This window comes from Taeniopygia guttata, chromosome 4 (assembly GCF_048771995.1).
Source record: "Taeniopygia guttata chromosome 4, bTaeGut7.mat, whole genome shotgun sequence".
Taxonomy (NCBI): Eukaryota; Metazoa; Chordata; class Aves; order Passeriformes; family Estrildidae; genus Taeniopygia; species Taeniopygia guttata.
In genome coordinates this window covers 41,635,239-41,654,678 of record NC_133028.1, presented here as the reverse complement: position 1 = coordinate 41,654,678, position 19,440 = coordinate 41,635,239, and the positions used below count along the sequence as shown (strand labels likewise).

General features: G+C 36.4%; 1 protein-coding gene across 2 annotated transcripts in view; it reads left to right on the top strand.

Annotated features, from left to right (window-relative positions):
- Nucleotides 1-19,440, top strand: part of GUCY1A1 (guanylate cyclase 1 soluble subunit alpha 1) — a 34,971-nt gene that overhangs the window by 9,559 nt on the left and 5,972 nt on the right. For both annotated transcript variants that reach the window (XM_030271454.4, XM_030271455.4), the window contains exons 2-5: nt 12,369-12,766; nt 15,366-15,427; nt 17,014-17,072; nt 17,857-18,566. In XM_030271454.4, coding sequence (XP_030127314.1) covers nt 12,518-12,766; nt 15,366-15,427; nt 17,014-17,072; nt 17,857-18,566 — 1,080 coding nt within the window. In that variant the 5' untranslated portion in view covers nt 12,369-12,517. The remainder of the gene's footprint in view (nt 1-12,368; nt 12,767-15,365; nt 15,428-17,013; nt 17,073-17,856; nt 18,567-19,440) is intronic.

Genomic DNA, 19,440 nt, shown 5'->3' with positions numbered 1-19,440 from the left:
GAATATCCTTAAAAAAAGAAAATGTAAAATTATGAAACGAAAACTTAAATCAGTAACAATGGACATCTATCCTTTATGTTCCAAATCAATGCCATTTAAAACAAAATACTAGAAGATAACATAGGAAGTTTTTACTTTTTTATTAACACAGGGCAGCCTCATTAAACAATGCTGCAAAACAAGGTATGTCATTTCCAGCCCCCCAATAGGTGCTAGTGCAGCAAACCAGAGAAACTAGAAATTGAATCTTGATGGCCAAATCAAAGTAATAAACATGTGTCCTTCCTTAATTGTGCATCAGAGAGAGTAATACATAACCATGAGAGTTGGCTGAAACACAGAAACAGCAAACAAAAAAACTCTCCTAAAATCTAAAATACTGGAAATGCTGGAAAGCTCCATGAAATTAGCATATCAACATGTTCTATAGGCCATACTGATAGATTACAGAAAAATTATTTGCATAAAAACCTACCAAGCTTCAGTGGATTTGTAGTAGAGAGAAAACACTTTATGGACAGTAAGAAAAATGTCCATTCCATTGCAAATACTTTTGCTCTGTTGGCTGTGTTTTCCTTATTTCTTTGGGAATTTTTGGTTTTCATGTTCTTTTATGAACAAACATGAAGAACAGGTTTTCTTCTGTTCTTTCCTCCTTGATCCTTTATTCTGTCTATATCTCCCTTTGTTTTATCTTTCACATAATATAGAAGAGCACATACTGCAAAATAAATTAGAAAAAATAGGAAAACTGAAATCTGAGAAATGGAGACAAGCTCTGATCTTTCAGATTTCAGTAAGAGTACTGTGATGCTGACATTGTTGCAGCCAGTGCAGTTATACAGGCTGTGAAGTGAAGAAATGTGGGTGATTTTAGGTACCCTGCCTAGAATAACTCCAGGAAAATTACCCTGTGATTCATGCAATGCACAATATCTGTATTTACCCAATGAGAGAGAGACCTGAGGACCTTACACAAAAAGTCACAAAAAAGCACCAAAAGAATTATGGTTTAAATGCATTTAATTTGCCTCAATAATTAAACCCTGAATTTGTACCTTGAATTAGAGGCTGGCGATTGATACATCTGATCAAAGTTTCTGAACTGTTCTTTGTTAACCTTTTCTTGGATTTCCATTCTTCAGTATCTCTTAATCTGTTGAATCTCTGTTCATCTGAAACACCTGACACAGAAACTAGTGAATTTCAGTGGAATTTGCAAGCATTGCAAGATAAGCATCTATTTCTGTGCCAGCCTGTAACCAGCACTTTGGCACAAAAATATCAAAAACTGAAAGAGAGTTTCAAAAACCTGGATGTTATTATTTTTGTTCTGTTTGAATATTCAACTTTGGTATTGTTATAAGAGGCTGCAATTCAACAGCTAATGTACTTGAATCTGTATAATGTGTAGCTTAAATATGCTAACTCTTTCTAAATGTATCTGTTCTAACTGGAGGAGCAGCACTGGCCAAGGCTTCTACTATTTGATATTTTTTAGCTATAAGGATGTGTCTTTTTTTTTATTGTTTATCACTAGTGAGGGTTTGGAAATGTAGCATTATAAATCTTTTCTTTTCCTTGGTGTCATGATCAATACCACAATGATTCTCTGATTTTCACTGTGTCTATTATTAAAACGGGAAGCTACATTTTAATGACTTGAGAAGTTTCTTTATAAAGGAGCTCACATTTCTACACATCAATAGCCTTGCTATGATTTAGATATGTCAAAACTGAACTTCCCATAAATATTTTCAGCTTACTTTTCCATAGGGCCACATTTTCCCCTCACCCTTTACCTCAAGCTGCCACCAGGGCCAAGGGGAAGATATTACAGAATACGTGGAGAACATGGCGGTTCTCTCTGAGTTAGTCTTGCATTCCTTCTCCCTGCTGCTCTCATTTACATGTGCTGACTTTTCCTGTGCAAAAGTAATCTGAAAAACACTCTGTGCAATTTGATTTCATTCACATGCTTAAAAGAAGTGTTGAATAAATGGAACGGAAGGATTTGAAAGAGCAATAGCTGTGGTAAGTTCAGCAATTGCACTGGAGACAATAACAAGCATCTCAGATTGAACATTCAACAGGAAGCCAAAATCTGATTCTGGATTTATTTAATCTTTAGTTTTGTTACACACATGGTGTACACTAACAACAGGCTAATGTTAATCATTAAGTGCTTATTTTTTGTGATTAACAAGATTAATTTCTCTTAATACCACATGTGCAAGCTCAATATTTCACAAAAGCACTCATCTTTACTTAGCTTCATAATTTTAGTGAAAAAGGAAGCCGGTGTTTTTAAGGACAATATAAATTAATATATTTACCTAGCTTTCTCTGCTTTAAATTAATATCTGCTGTATTTTGCAGAAGAGTATTAGAAAGTACCTAAACAAGATAGTCAAATTGGTATTGTAATATATTCCTAGACCATTCAGTCTCTCTGGATGTGCTGATAATCTTTTCAAAGGTAAGATGTCGTGCTTTTGTGTACTCAAATCTTTTTCAGAAGAGCAGATTTTGAAAGAGGTAGGCTATGAATAAATATATGTGCCTGTACCATTGTGTGCAAAATGACAGGCCAATCAGTGAAATAAAAAAGGAAGGTGCTAATTTACAGTGCACATGGGCTAAATCAGCAATTCCAATTATTTTTAAACATGTTTTGTAGCAGAAACCATATGTAGGCATTTAATCACAGAGGAAGGTTCCTCTTGGTCCTGATCTGCAAACACCATGGAAGAGAAGAATTGGGAAAGTAGCTGATTTCTCTGCTTCTTCAGAGCTGCTATTTTTTTTTTGCAGGGACCTACCTAAAGCAGAATCAGTATCTGTATGATGGCTATGAAAACACCCCTTCAGCCATCAATTTGGGTTGATTACATGTCTTCAATCAGCATGTTTTTTCAGAAAAAGTACAAGGACATAACCTCAATGCTGCAGGACAAACCATTTTGACTAATTAGAAGTTCCTGTTATTCCCTTCCCATGCATAGTTTTTAACCTTTCTGTAATCTCAAATAACCTCAGTTCTGTGATTATTGCATCTATACACTTAGCTGCAAAAACCCAACATTTAAAAGCCAAGGTCATATTTTGGTTCAAAAATAAGAAAACATGCAAATCAGTATTTCAGTGACAGCAGTGACAGACCTTTTAGGATTAATCCTATTCCTGCTATATCCAGAAACCTGCCGTTGACTTCAACAGGAGTTGGCATGAGTGCTTAACTATGAATAAATATGAAAGATAGTTGTCAGTGATTTTCAGCATGAAAATGATTTTGTAGATATTGTAAAGAGAAGTGACAGGTGGCAAATACCCAGTCAGAGAGCTCTGCAACTGAAATCTGCTAATTTCAGTTCTACTTCTTTCTACAGACCTAATTTTCAGACACTTCTCTAAGATATGTGGAGTCCATGGAAACTTTTAGTACTTTTGTTGTTTCATTTATTAAAAAAAGAGATGCAGCAATGCTGGCTAAGTTGAGAATACTAGCTAAAGATTTCACTAATGGTATGGGATAAAAGGTTACTAGATTTCACTTTTATCACAAAATAATTGCTATTATTTTTTTAGTTTATTTGCTCCTTAAAAGCATTTTTGATCTATGAAATAAACAAAAATCAGATTTTGTAGATATGTATAGTTAAAGGTCAAGCTAAATGAGTAACGTGCTATGCATTGCTAAATTTGAGAGATTGAGCTGTAAGTAGATATTTGGAAGGAATCAGTAAGCACAACAATTAACAGTGACTTTATGTTCTAGACCATCAGTGCTTCTCCTTTTGTGGATTCTAATTACATTCCACTGGCTATGGGCAACACTTTGATCTTTACATTTAACTCCTGCAGACTGTCACAACACTGCATTTCCTCGGGATGAATTTTAATTCTTGAAAAGAAGACATAAATTTATTTTTCATAGCTTTTCTCTTACAAGTTTTATGGAAGTATTGTACTTTCAGGGACTGCAAATGTAGATTATGCTATATGTAAAAATGTGAGAATTATTTGTGTGAAAGTGTGAGAATAATTTCCAGATGCTTTGGATTGCTTGCCCTCACTGCAGCAGCTCCTCTCCTTCAAATGCTTCATCATCTGGGCACCCAGATCACTCGAGGTCTCATCAGTTATGTCAGTTCCGTATCAGGATTTCTCAAAAAAGCAAAAGCAAAATGCAAGCTCAAAACCTGAATAATGCATCATGGTTGCATACAGCAGGTTTCTGGGTTTTGTTGAGGTATCTTTATCTGTGCCTCAGTGGAAAAGGCCATGAGCAGTGCAGCTCCAGCGCTCCTGCAGTGCAGGGGGCTGTGGTTTTCGGGGTCTCTCCGCTGGGAGCTGCCCAGCTGGGGCTCCAGCCGTGCTGGGCCAGGGGCTGCGGATGCGCCGCAGTCCAGAGCTCCTTCGCATCCTGAGCGTGTGACGGAGGGAGCAGAGGTGCTGCGAGCCTGCCTGCTGGGCTTGCTGGGGAGTGTTTTCACAGAGGTTTTGACTCACAGGAAAATAATATTTTTCCCACGCTGCCTTCTCAGCATGCCTCCGTGTTATTTGGTCCTAGCATAGGAAAATATTTATCCTATGAAAGTACTTAATGTGATACTTAAAATGGCAAATATGTATTTTATCAGCAGCATTTGGGAATCGGTCCTTCCTTTAGCTATATGCCAAAACATGGGTGTAGTAATTAAGGTTCCTCCTGAGCTTTTAATTGAAACCAGAGATGTGGCTGCAATATAACTTTCACATCTGGAGTCTGGGCTTCTCCCAGGGGTATATTTGGATCCAGAGACTTGCTTCAGACTATTACAGGGAAATGAGTCAGTCACAAAACCAATATAAGAAATTCATGATAATTTAAAATTAGGGTTTTGCCCTGTATTCAAGAACATTAGTTTCAATATTAAGATATAGTGTTTGGTGTTATTACATAAATGCTAATATTTAAAGTAGCAGAAGTGTCTGTCTCGTGACCTTAAAATAAGACATATTAGTAGTTTTGAAGTTGACATGTATTCTGTGAAACTTATTTTCAAGATAGATGACAAGATAGAAAAGTAGATAATTTGGTTTTTTTTTCTAGAAAACAAAGTTAATTATTTTCTTCATTTCCTGGCTTGGTAGCTGTCTAATGTTGCAAATCGCAATCTATTCAACTTGGAGCACAGAGGAAACACTTGATTGTGTTTCTTTGCTTCTTAAAACAATTTATACAGAAAAGAAGGTAGAAAGGTGAAGAAATTCCACACAATGTGGGGAGAAAGATTTCTTGTAAACAAGGTCTAGATTTTTAACTTGCCTTAAGCAGTCATATAGGACAGTCATTGGGATGAGTTATAGCACTGAACTTGGGTTTACTAAAAAGTTTGGAGGGTTAAAACAATGATTGATTGGTGTGATTTGTAGGACTTTATCATAGTTGCTTTACTATCTTTTACTTTGTTTGGTAGTCACTGTAATTCCATTAATTCAGTAAGTTCTGTAGTGTGCTGTGGTATTTCCTTATTATCAAAGGTATGCTGTGACTTACAAGAAAATGTTGTCTCTACTTGTATCAGAAATAGCTGTAAACAGAGAGTGAGAACACTGGAACTGGTCTTGCACAACACACAATGGCAATTTTAGTGCTTTGAAGAAAAAATGGTAAAAGAGCACTCTTAAAGGGCTCTGAGGTAAAGGCAGATCAGAACGAGAATTGACTTGAAAGAAAGGAGGGTGGAAATTTTGCCTTGCAAACCATTTTCATTTTGAGAACTGGAATGGAATTTGAGATTGCTGATTCTAGTAAGTTCTTGGGCACCAGTAAATTATTATGAAGTCCACTGTTCCATATCATGTCTTTTCCTGATCTGTAGAGGGGATAATGACCTTTTCATCAGTTATTGCCTTTGCTCAGGTAGCAGAAATATGTACTGTGAAAAAGCCTAGAATCTTTCAGGAAAGAAAAGTACTACTTTGTAAATTAAGTGAAGCTCGTGTCTACACAAGGTGGTAATGATTTAGGATTGAATGGTCAAGTGTATTAAGAGGTTTCTAGACCTCAACTCCTCCTTGGCTTTGCAATATCCAAACAAATTAATGCTTTGAAGATATATGTACCCAGGACATGTTTAAACTAACAATGAAGCAAACAATGAAAGGTTAACTTATTTGTACAGGATTTAATAAGACTAATAAATACTTGCTTTGACTTCTTAAAATATGAGCTTATATATTGATGTGGACTTGAAGTGTTTTCTTCTTATTATTTTAGAAACAACCTTAAGATCCTTGGAAACGGACCAATTACCGGGGCTTTGATTTTGTTGCTACCCACAGCACTTGAAGTAGAAAAAATAATATGCAGATATTGTACTTAATATTACTAAGGCAAAATTATAATATTTAGTTATTTTAGCTGTGTTTGTCAGCTGATAGACACAGCAGCTGAAACAGAAATGAGCTGCTACTGATAGGGAGGGTGCTGGTTCCTAACCTGTCCCACTAGAAGCTGGTTGCATTTTGCCCATGCATAAAAAGAACGGTTCCTGCCTTGCTCTCTTCAGAGTCATTGACTGGCAAGGGGCAAAAGGCAAGGATTTCTGAACCCCACAGAGATTAGACCTGAGTGGGAATAGCAAACCCCTTTCTTCCATAAAAGCAGCAGCTAACAGCTGCTTCTGTGGAGGCAAAGGTTTCCACACCTCTCCTGCAAGTGCTGCAATCACTCTTGTACTAGAGAAAGTTAGATTCAGTCAGTGATATCTTTTGCCTGCTGCAAAACAGACTGTTTTTTTAAATTATTGCTCAACATGCAGCAGTTCACCTAACATAGTGATATGTATGGTTTAAAATTTAAAAATGACATACCATTATACCATATTCTGTCTTACTCTGAGTGAAGGACTCTGCTTGTCGTAAGAGAAAAGTATTTAATGTTGCTTTTAATTTTTGTGCCATGTCCATAAATTAAGATTATAAACTACCTTTAGATACTGTTGACAAGTGGTATTGCTTCATTTTTATAAATGGCTGCGTTAATATTAGGGATTTTACTGTATGATTGATTCATTGATCTGCATTGCATGATGCGTTATAATAAAGGAAATATTCAGAAGCAGATAGTAAAAATAAACATAGAGGAATGCGGTTTTGACTGTGAGACATGTATAGATGTAAACTTAGAATGAAGTGTTTGTACAGAGCATTTTGAGCAGGTTAAGTTATTCTGCAGCTATGACTATACTATGTAAAGTCATCTTCATTTTTCTGAGTGGCACAGTGCCATGTACTCAGTCAGACACTAAATAAATTGGTCGCTTGTAGTTTGATCTCACAGTAGATTATTTAATTTTAATTTTCAATTTGTTTCCCAAGGTAACTACAACATCAATTAATATGGCAGAGATGGAGAATTCACATTAGACACTGCTGCTCCCTTGGGATGAGCTCTCTCAAACCATGTTTGGAGAGGAATCAAAAACACAAAATATTTTTTTTTTTTTTTGTTATGGTCAGAAAATGTCTAAAGACATGGTGAACAGTGGGAGGGCTGGTGTTCCTCATTCCTGAAACACATCTGCAGATGTTTGAGGTAACCTGTGATGTGTGGTATTATCTTTCTCATACCTTTTTATTGTCCATCATACTGCTGAAATTCCTTCTGTAATCTCTGTACTGGGGATTCATTATCTTTCTCTTGTCAGACCTTTAACACCACTGTCTAATTACCATTTGAGACAGATTTTACTGTAATACAATAGACTTTATTTCTGAACATTACTTAAATTAAGAGCAAGATGCACTTAGGATATCAGATGCAAGCTTGATGTTTTAATTAAAGAAGACATAGAGGGATTTTTCAGTATTTGAATTCTCTAAAGTGTCATGTAAATAGGTTCTCCACTTTGTTTATTTGAAGATTTGATTTAGGGGGTGTTGTCATTGCAGAGGTCAGGAAGAGTTTTGAACTGACCACTGCTTGAAAATTGTCATACCTGTTAAATTGATAATGGTTTTGAACTGGGATCTCTGTTATCAAAGAGACATACAGTTTGTTTCTAGGAAAACAAGAACTTCAGAATGCTTAGAAAATGGTTCTTCAGAAAACTTTCTTTAGGGACTGTGCCTTCATTATAAGGACTTTAAAGTCTGATACTGGTTTTGTACAACAGTATTATTGCTAGAAATATCATGGATATTCACGTTCTTCCAAATCGATTATGATGTGTTCATAAATAGCAACTGGCAGGAGCCCAAAGCAGTGTTCCAATCAAGGGCAAAGATTCCAGTCCCCACCAGGGCAGGACGAGGCTGAATGTCAGTGTCCTGCAGCACACAGGGTGGCATCACAAAAAGAAGCTGCAGACACAGTAGCTGCATGTCCAGCAGCTTTGTCAACTCAGGGACCTCCACATTAGTGCCCATTTTGCCCCTGAAAAAGTCTTGTCCCATGACCATCTTCTTCCCACTTGACAGCTTCTGGAAACTTCAGGTGTAAAACAATGGTATCACTTCCTTTTCTAAACTGATTCTACCTGACTGGATATTTTTCCTATCACAATAAATGTGATTTAGTTAAAATACAATATGCTGGCATGGAAGTGAACCCCAAATAATTCCAGATTATTGTTTTCTAAAAATGAAGAAATAACTTAATCAGCTGGAAAAAAACATCCAAAGAAACTGAAAACTCATTGGTAATTGATGAAGGTATTCCATTTCTTTGTTCTTAGGTTAGTGCAACTGCAGTACATATTTGTTTCTGTCTAATTTAGCCTTTAATTCACTCTTACATTATTCACTGAGAAACTTTTTCTTAAGTCTGTTTAAATAGCAGCATATGCATTTGCAGTGTTGCATTCCCTGGGAGATGCTTAAAATGTTTAATTCTACATTTCTTTAAAAAAATATATTTCAGAGTCTTTTTTTCCCTTCAAGCTGCTGATATACTTGACTTAAGGAATTTTAGTAGTTATTTTATAAATTCAAAATTTATCTTGAAATTTAAGCCCCAAATCCAGCAAAGCATGTGACTATAAATGTAAGATCCATCAGAGCCATAATTTTTTTTAGGTTTGAAAATTTTGCATGTATATACGTGTGTTTTACTTCAGTACACACATCCATCGAACTACATAAAATATGGGTTTTTTTCTGCTTTTCTTATTGTAGTAATATTGGGTATGTAATGGCTTCTGAATAAAAATATCTATCTATCTATAATAATGCTCGCAGAATAAAGTATTATGTATATTTATGTATTTAGAGTATGGTTCTTGCTTTAAATTTTTCACTGCCTTACTTGCTACCCAGTGTTATTCAGCAATAAAAAAATGAAGTATTGCTGATGTCCATGCAGCAGAAACAAATGAGTTTCTGTGTAAAAACTGAAATCAGAAATATAAAATGTTATGTAAACATTCTTCAGCCTCTTGTTCTTAGCATTGTGTTTATTGATTCCTAAAATAAGATGGTAATTTTGATAGATATGCCCTAGAGCCTGGCCTGACACCACCAGTTTTACTACATCCTTTAAAAGGGACTTTTCTGCCAAATATATTTTTCAGCAGCAGCTCCAATCAAAGTAGCTCCTGCCTATTTCTCCTTTTATCCGTGCCATTTGTGCTGTGTTTGCAGCATTCCTTTGCTGTGCCGTTCATTACAGCTGTTTCAAAAGCAGCAGCTGATAACCTGTATCAGGGAATTAGTTATTTTTAACCCTGATACAGTTCTGTGTGACCCCAAACGCCCTCAGGGTGTCTCAGGGGCAGAAACAAATGGTGTAGTGTGCAGGCTTATTAAAGCAGGAGTGCCTTTGAGAGAAGTAGTTGTTGTATCTCCAGAGAGAAAAATGTAATACTTAATTGCTTCCAGAGTTACCAAAAACTCTGGAGGATTATTTTTAAAGAGTATTATATGAGGATGAGAGGATCTGATTCAATGAGATACAGTCAATAGAAAATGAAAGAGAGAGCCTTTTCCAGACTAACTGAAATAAATCAACTTCACTAAACCGTGTCCCTAAGTGCCACATCTACACATCTTTGGATACCTCCAAGGATGACGATTCGACTGCTTCTCTGCACAGGCTGTTCCAATTTTTGAGCACCCTTTCTTTGAATAAATGTTTATTAATATCTAGTCTAAACCTCCCTTGTTAAAACTAAAGGCTGGTTCTTCTTTGACACTTGTTACCAGAGAGAAGAGACTGATCCTCAACTTGCTACAGCCTCCTTTTAGAAGCAGTTAGGTCTTGGCTGAGCCTTCTTTTCTGTAGGATAAACACACCCAGCTTCCTCAGTCACTCCTCATAAAACTTGTACCCTAGATCCTTCCCCAGCTCCATTGCCCTTCTCTGCACATGCTCCAGCACCTCATTGCTCTTCTTTTAGTGAGGGGCCCAGAAGTGGATGCAGGGTTCAAGGTGTCATCTCACCAGTGCTGAGAACAGGAGGACAATCCCTGCCCTGGTCCTGCTGATCCAGGCTAGGAATGCCATTGGTCTTCTGGGCCACCTGGGCATGCTCTGGCTCATGTTCAGCTGCTGTTGACCAGCATGCCCAGCACCTGGTTCTCTTCTGCCAGGCAATTTTCCAGTCACTCTCCCTCAGCCTGTAGCACTGCATGGAGCTAGTGCGATCCAAGGGCAGGAGCAATCACTTTGCTCGTTGAACCTCGTATGATTTGCCTCAGTGCATAGATCCATGCTGTCCAGATCCCTCTGCAGCAGATCAACATTCCCACCATCTTTGTGCTGCCTGCAGACTGGCTGAGGGTGAACTCAATCTCCTTGTCCAAGTCATTGATGAAGATATTAACCAGGTCTGGCCCCAGTCCTGAGCCCTGAGGAACCCCACTAGTGACTGGCTGCCAAGTGGATGTAACTCCATTTACCAATACTCTCTGGGCTTGGTCATCCAGCCAGTTCTTGGCAAAGGGTATGCTTGTGAAAGCCATGATCAGCCAGTTTCTCCAGAATGTTGTGAGAAATGGTGTCAAAGGCTTTAATTGACTAGGTAGACTTTATCTTTTTTCTTCATTCACTAAGCAGGTCACCTTGACATAGAAGGAGACCAGACTTGTCAGGCAGGTCCTGCCTTTCCTAAACCTGTGCTGGCTGTGCCTGATCCCCTGGTTGTCCTGCCTGTGTTGTGTGATGGTACTCAAGATGATCTGCTCCATGACCTCCCCTGACTGACTGAGCCTGACTGAAGTCAGGTTGTCAGGTGGTATTCTCCCTCTGACTGGATTGACATTATCTTCACTGACCTCCTGTCAACTGGGACCTGCCCAGTTAGCCAAGACTGCTGGTAAATAATGGAAGATGATTTGGTGAGCTCTCCTGACAGTTGCCTTTAGACCCTGGGGATGGGTGAATCCCATCTGGCCCTATGGACTTGTGTATCTTAAATTGTGTAGCTGGTCAGTGACCATTTTTTCCTGGTTTATAGGACCATCATTCTGCTCTCTGTCTTCCAGCACAGGGTCTTACTATTCTGAGAGCAACTGTTCTCACTATTAAAGACTGAGGCAAAGAAGACATTGAGTACCTCAGCCTTTTCCTCGTCCTTTGCCACTATGTTTCCTTCTGCATGCAGTAAAGGATGGAGATTCTCCTTAGCCCTCCTTTTGTCGCTGATGTATTTGTAAAAACATTTTTGTGTTTTACAGCAGTAGTCAGATTTAAGTTCTAGCTGGGCTTTGGCCCTGTAACAAATTGAACCATTATTGAAATTAAAAGTTTAATGTGTTGTTTGGAAAATTCCACCTTCAAAAGCATAAAAATTCTGTAATGTTTCCAAGCAACTGCAGTTGTGTGGTCAGATTTCCAAGATGTGAGTTGTCACCAGTCAGTTGTTTTTAAAAGAGAATCTAACCTTTGGTCTTGTATGGTTTACTGTTTAAGTACACACACTAACTTAAGTCATATGTTTTTCTGTTACATAAAGGATATCTTGGACATCAAGTAAGTTTAGATTTAAGTATCCATAACTAATCTGATTCATTGTGCCACATGAGATGGTTTTTAATAGTTATTTATAAAGAATCAAAAACATTTCCTTATTGGAATTCTGGTCTTTCAGAAACCTCATCCATCAATGTGACCAAATATGTGTCAGGTAAGATGAGTCCTCTGCCTTAATCACTTGAGTCCCAATTCATACAAAACTTAACCATGCATGCAGCTTGAGTTACCTGAAACACTGAAGTCAGTCGATATTACAAGCTTACAATGGGACAAGAGTAAGTGCTTTCCTGAGCTAAGTCCTCAAAAAGCCGTTATTTTAATATACTTAAGATAAAACCAGCACATCATGGGAATTTAAAAGAGAAAATAAATATTTGTAATTGTTTTTTTCTTTCTTGTTTTTTAGGGGCAGAAATTTTTTCCTGTGGTGATTTATAGCTACCAATAACCTTCTACAGTTGTTGCCTTGTCAACTTATTATTCTGGCATCTTCTGCTCTTGTTAGTAAACATAGAGCTAAGTACTCCTAATCTCAACAGAGAGACTTCGTACAGTATGTTCTGTACAAAACTGAAAGACTTGAAGATCACAGGAGAATGTCCTTTCTCCTTACTGACTCAAGGTCACATTCCTGAGGAACATGACAAGGACTGCACAGAGAACAGCTCTAGAGCAGCTTTGCCCATCTGCAAAGAAGTCCATGAAAAAGATGGTCAAGGAAACCTTCCACAAAGGAAAACGAGCAGAAGTAGAGTGTACCTGCACACGCTAACGGAAAGCATCTGCAAACTAATCTTTCCTGAGGTAAATAGATACTAAATAAAACTTTAAGAGCAATTACCTATAAATGTTAAAAAAAGCATTCTATGCCTGCCTTTACATGTAAGCCCTTAGAAAGTTGCTTTGGCTTAAAAGTTTGTGTTCTTATGTAGTTCTCTGTAGTTTAAATCTACTTCTATTCCTTCTGCACATAATTTTGCCACAATCTGTGTTGTACACACCATTCCTTCCACTGTATTTCCCTTATTTGTGCCTTGTATTTGCAACTTTCCACTAATATTTTTAATTGATCTTTTTAGATTCCTCTATTTTTGTACCATTTTTTAACATAGAGATATAGTAATAGAAATTGTGCTTTGTTACCTAATTATGTAAATTATGTTGTCATCTCATCAGTTCACCTAACTGAATCCAAACTGCTAAGTGCATTAGTCATTATCACAAAAAAATTAAAATTGATGTTTCCATCTGCTGTGATACTAAACTCCTGTCATACTATTTTTAAAACCATTACTCTTTGTATTTGCCACAAAAATATTCTTATGTCTCTGCTCAACTTAACTGAAAACCAGCCCAGGCTTTCTTGAGTAGAGATGAATACCATGGTTTATGTCTATAAAAATAATGTGGAAAATGCATCTCTGTAACATCCAACTATTGGCCTTGTCTTAAATTCAGTGGGAGGTTTGAAGGAACTGACTGACATATTGGGACTACAAATAGTAAATGGACACTTCTGTACACTCATTTAATTACAATTCCATTACTTGGACATTCAGTGTACCTTACTTAAAGTGCTGGAGCTCTGTTAAATCTATTTGCAGATCTGGTTATGCAGCTCTTCATCTATTACCCATTCACTAAACCTCTAAAAAATTAAGTTTTGAAAAACTCCTTTTCACCTCTGCTGCATTTATACAGACGGAATGCATCCCTTTAAACCTTTAAACTGATCTCTAAATTTATAAATGAAAATACTTTTAACCCAAAAATGAACTGGCAAAGCACCCTTTCAAGTGTGTCATGATTGCTATATTGCTTTTCTAGTATAGTTCTAGTATAGTTGTTGGTGGGATTTTTAATAACTGGTAATTTTTTCTCTTTAAAGAGTGGTATAAATGTATGCAGTTGCCTATAACATAATTATGATAGGCTAGTTCATTATCTGGGACAAAGCTTGGCAAAGTGAAGATACTATGACCATGTACCCTAGGAACCACTGAAATTCAAGGTTATTGTTACGATTTGCAATTATTCAAGTCATATGCATCAGAACTTTGTCCAAGTCTGTTCTCATGCTGATTTGGGGTGCCCTAAGCATCTTTATATTTTTCTATAAAAGGCCATTGCTTGTTTAGAAACATATTTTTCATTGCTTAGAAAATTTACCTTGCTTAAATGTTGCATCTTCCTTCCATCTGGAAGTTCCAAAACAGGGCTGCATCATGAATTTGAATTGTGACCTTCTCATGGAGACAGCGAGCTATGCATAGAAGTCCAGGACAAAGTGCATCCAAACAACTTTTTGATTAAATTTGGGATATAATGTAGTGCATGTTGTTGTTTAATTTGCTTCCTTCTTTACAGAAATATGGAGAACATTGCTCATTTATAAGTAATGGATTGGATGGCATTACACTTAGTGTATCAGTTTCTACACAGATGTAATTTATGTTGTGTTTATATATGTGGTATATGGTATATATACATAGATATGTATATATTTATCTAATTCACTTTAGATTTTTCCGTGAAAAAACATTTCCAGAATATGCCTTTCAAGTGATATCAAGTGATATTTTCTTTGGTTGTGCAAACTTTCCTCCTGGAAATACAAAAAGTAAAAGATGCAGTAAAAGCTTCTAGTTTCTTCAGGGAATGAGAACCAAAGAAAAGCCTCACAGCTGAATTCTGTTGTGCCAGTATAGTAGTGTTCTATGACCCTGCCTGTGTGGGAAGTTTGGGTTTTGAATATCAGAGACTACATACATATGACAGCTTTCCTGGCCCTAACAATTTTAAATACGCATATTTGGAAAATGTTCCATCTGTTTAGATTTTAAGTTAGGAACTGCAGAAGGGATATGGAATCATGGGATTGAAGTATTTTAATGCAAATATTCATTATGCACTAAAGTTTCTTTTATTAGAGAATCCTTTCATAAAGGCTGTCTACAATGACTAGATTTTCATCTGGAGGATGTCATGGCATACACAGCAAAAATTATTATTTTCTTTAAAATAATTTTGTATTCATGGTACTTTGTGGTTTTTTGGGGGGTGGGTTTTGTAATAATAGAGAGCTGTGCTAGTTATACTTATTTCTTAGCATCACTGTCTTTATTTCCATCTGAAAATCTGGAGCTAAAGAACATCACTGTTTTTAAAATACACTACCACTTGTGCACAAGGACTATTAATTGCAGTGGTACTGGAGCTGAAGAGATAAACATAAAGTAAATCCCATAACCACAGAAGTGACATGCTGTTTCTAGCAATACTGTCTTGAAAAAAGTTGTTAGTCCCAAAGATGGCAAAGTAATTCTGTGTATAGAAATGTATCTCATGATTAAATATTCAGCAATGATATCGATACATATGACATACTTATTTTTTTCCCCAGTTTGAAAGGCTAAATCTTGCACTGCAGAGAACACTTGCAAAACACAGAATTAAAGAAACCAGGTATGTAAGTGTAATGGGTTTGTAACTAACTTCACTGCAAAAATGTTCTTCAGACAGGAACGGGGTGGTGACTGGGAGTCAAGACTTCTGGAATTTATATTCAATTATCTTGTCAAATTGGTGTGTAACATTTCATGTAACGTAACCTAGTGATGATTTAGTTTATTTTAAAATATTCACAAATATTTACATCACTCACAAAGTTTATTTAATGGGCAAATTGTACAGGGAAGCAAAGCAGGCAAGGACTTTGGAGGAGCTTGGGACTGCTTAGCATAGATGGAATAATAGATAGGTTATATATGGATCTAGCCTGGTGTTTCTAAGATCCCAGGGAAAGAGTTCGAAATACAATTAGTATTATACAAAAGAATTTGGTTTCTTATTCTGTGAACACTCATACACTACAGATACTGATTGGATGTTTTCCTGAGCTCACTTGGGTTCTGGTTTCTGTTTCTGAGGAACTCAGCTCAATTTTCAGCATTTCTTAGTACTAATCCAATATTAATCATTTGAGCCTTGTAGAGAGTAAGAATTTCTTAACATCTTATGATACAGTGAGGATTCAGTTTATTGAATGCATCTGAAAAAATAAGCCCATCAGTTTAAATCTGCTTTCTGAAGTGAAGAAAAATAATCAAGTTGGAAACTACACTGTTGCTCACCATGATAAGAATAGATAATTGCAGTGTTTCTTTTAAATTATACTTGATATTTTTAAAGCACTTTACATACATTGACTGAACCAAAGATAGTGGGTCAGATGTGCTTTGCAATTGCTGACTGGCTTATTGCTATGAATGTTTTCCCATTCTTTAATTATGTGTTGCTTCCCTGGAATATTAGTTGAAAAGAAAAAATTACTGTGATATTCTGAAGGAGGCGATAATGCCAATGTAAAGCAAATCTAAATGTCTGTGTTGCTTTTGCATGTAAATATACCTATGATATTCCAAGTGATACATTCAGAAAGCATGTACCAGGAGTTTATTGCTTAAATGAAGGTTAATCTAAGCTATATGTTGTTCTCATTGTTGGAGGCAAACATTCAGTTTGATATTTATTGTCCTCAGAGAACTCAGAAGGCTGCAGTTTTATGTCAAATTTCTTAATTACTACCAATGAACAAGTAATTTTGTAGTTAATAGTTGTTATTTGTATTTCCTCTCTAAGCAGAAATATGTTCTCACCTCTTTTGAATTAAATGCACTGTAATTCAAAAAAATGCTTGAATATAAATTCCAATTATATTTTACAATATGTTAGGAAATGTAGTTTTGGCTTCAAGAAAGAAACACAAATCAAACAAAAAACCAGGACTGCTAAAATGACAGGCAATAGCATTTGCCTGAAATCCATAACTGGAGTTCAGACCACCAAAACTTTTAATTTACCAGAAATGAATAGGATAATCTAAGATCCTACCAAGACCTGCTTTTGAATGAATTAAAAACTTCCTCCTTGATCAGCAGAACTAGATCTATACACTTTAAAGACAAGGTAGGTAGCTTATTTACTTACTGCCTTTACCACATTTATCCTGATAATTTAGGTGTTTTATTATATTTTTATGATCTTTGCAGAAAAACTGGTGATAGAGAAGATTTTGAAAAAATAATCAGTGATCATGCTAATGCAGCAGGTAATTTAAGCTTGTTTAATAATATATATATAAATAGAGTATCTATTCTATATATATGTAAATATATATTTTTTTTTATAGAAATTAGTCTTGTTACTTATATGTTACTTCATATTCAGAAGACTTTTGTGTGTCAGAAGAGAACTCTATAATTTGTAATATATAACTCTGGCTACATTGGTAATAGACGTACATTAACTTTTCCTGGAACTGAAATATGGTCTTCTGTACACTTAAACTGGTCCAGGCACACAGTTGGTCTGTGAGAGGCAATACTTTTTCAAAGGATTCCCAGTAACAGTTGGAGAAATGGAACATATCCAACAGTCAGTTTGCATGCAGCTATCTGGATAAAACAAATTTACTAGCAAAGATGTGAGCCATTCAGTGCCAATCAGCCTCAGTGCTCCAGAATATTCCTAGGGTCATTTAATGTACTGGATTACGCATAGTACTTATATCTGCAGATGTATTTTATTTGTATGCTAGTTTTTAAACTTATTTTACTCCTTTATATCAAATTATGGGAGCTGAGTTAAATCCTGTGCAAAAACTTGTATCCATTTTGTCTACATCTCTACAAAGAACGCTGAATCTTGGATCTTTCTAAACTGCAACCAATTGTCCCCCCATTTCCAGGCCTTGTTTCCAGGACTCCTAAATGAGAGTGCCCTCAGATGTCAACAGCAGGGAAAGATATTGATTGTTTTGGAAAAAGGTGTGGAGGTTAGCCTGTGATTCAGGATGATGAGTGCAGTTCTGACTAAAATGTGGTTCTGTGCAGGTGTTCCCGTGGAATCTCTACGGGAATCTCTTGGTGAAGAACTATTCAAAATATGCTATGAAGAGGATGAACACATATTAGGGGTTATTGGAGGCACCCTAAAGGACTTCTTGAATAGTTTCACTACTCTGCTGAAGCAGAGTGGCCACAGCCAAGAAGCAGGAAAAAAGGACAGACTTGAAGATGCCTCCATATTATGCCTGGAGAAAGATCAGGACTTCTTAAATGTTTATTATTTCTTTCCTAAGAAAATCACAAGTCTTATTCTACCTGGTATAATTAAAGCAGCAGCTCATATTTTGTATGAAACTGAGGTGGAAGTGATGCTCATGCCTCCTTGTTTCCATAATGACTGCACTGAATTTGCTAATCAGCCTTATTTGCTGTATTCTATACAAGTCAAAAGTGCAAAACCTTCCTTATCTCCATGTAAACCACAATCTTCACTTGTGATTCCTGCCTCTGTGTTCTGTAAGACTTTCCCATTTCATTTTATGTTTGACAAGGATATGTCAGTTCTTCAGATTGGAAATGGGATAAGAAGACTTTTGACCAGGAGAGAATTTCAAGCTAAGCCAAATTTTGAAGAGTATTTTGAAATTCTTACCCCCAAAGTAAGCTGCACTTTTAGTGCAATAATGACCATGCTAAATATGCAGTTTACTGTACGAGTTAGAAGATGGGAAAATACTGATACGAAACCATCCATGGTAAGAGACTTTTTATCACCATTACTTCTACGATGAATTTGTTTTTTTCAGGTGGAGTTAAAATAGCCACAAAACACAGTGCGCTTTGCATTTTCTGCATCTGAACATCTGATACAACTGAATAATAATGATTTAATTAGTCAAATGTAATTCAGATTCTGAAGAATGTTTAGTCAAAACTCTGCTTTAGGACCCATACATAAGTAAAATCTGACTACAAATTAGATTTTATTTCAATGATTTGAAATACTGAGATAAAACCAGAGATATGCCATGCTGCTGAGAATAAAGGCATCTTCAGCACAAAGATAGTATCAGGAAAACATTTAACAAAATGCCTCTGAGTCATTTGGGACCAGCTCTAGATTTGAGGAAAATAAAAATATGTTTTCTGTGCTCATTCAGCCTTTGGTGTTTTGGTATCTTTGATACTCCGATGTTTTCATCAGATACAATCACCAAAGGTTTCACTTAGTTTCAGCTGATGGGATTACAACTATCTTTGCTGAAGCTGGGTCTGTGACAAATAGCCTGGGACAGCAAAGAACACTGAGTATTCAATGATTGTGTTCATTCGTTCCTGGTCCCATCTGAATTCCAGTTTATATGCACCTGAGGCACTTGGAGATGAATTACCAGCTCAGACTCAACACTCCAGATACTTAAATGAAGAATGGTTAAAGACTTTTACCCAGTTACTAATGTAGCTAACTATTAAAAGCTGTACCTATTTCAGCTCAGATCCATTTCTGCACAAGAATGGTTACAAGGCGTAGTAGAGTCGGCTTTGATTTTGCATGTACTTTCATATGGAAATGTCTATTAGTAAGGAACAGATTTTATTTAAAAAGTGAACTTTCAGGGCTGTGTTAAG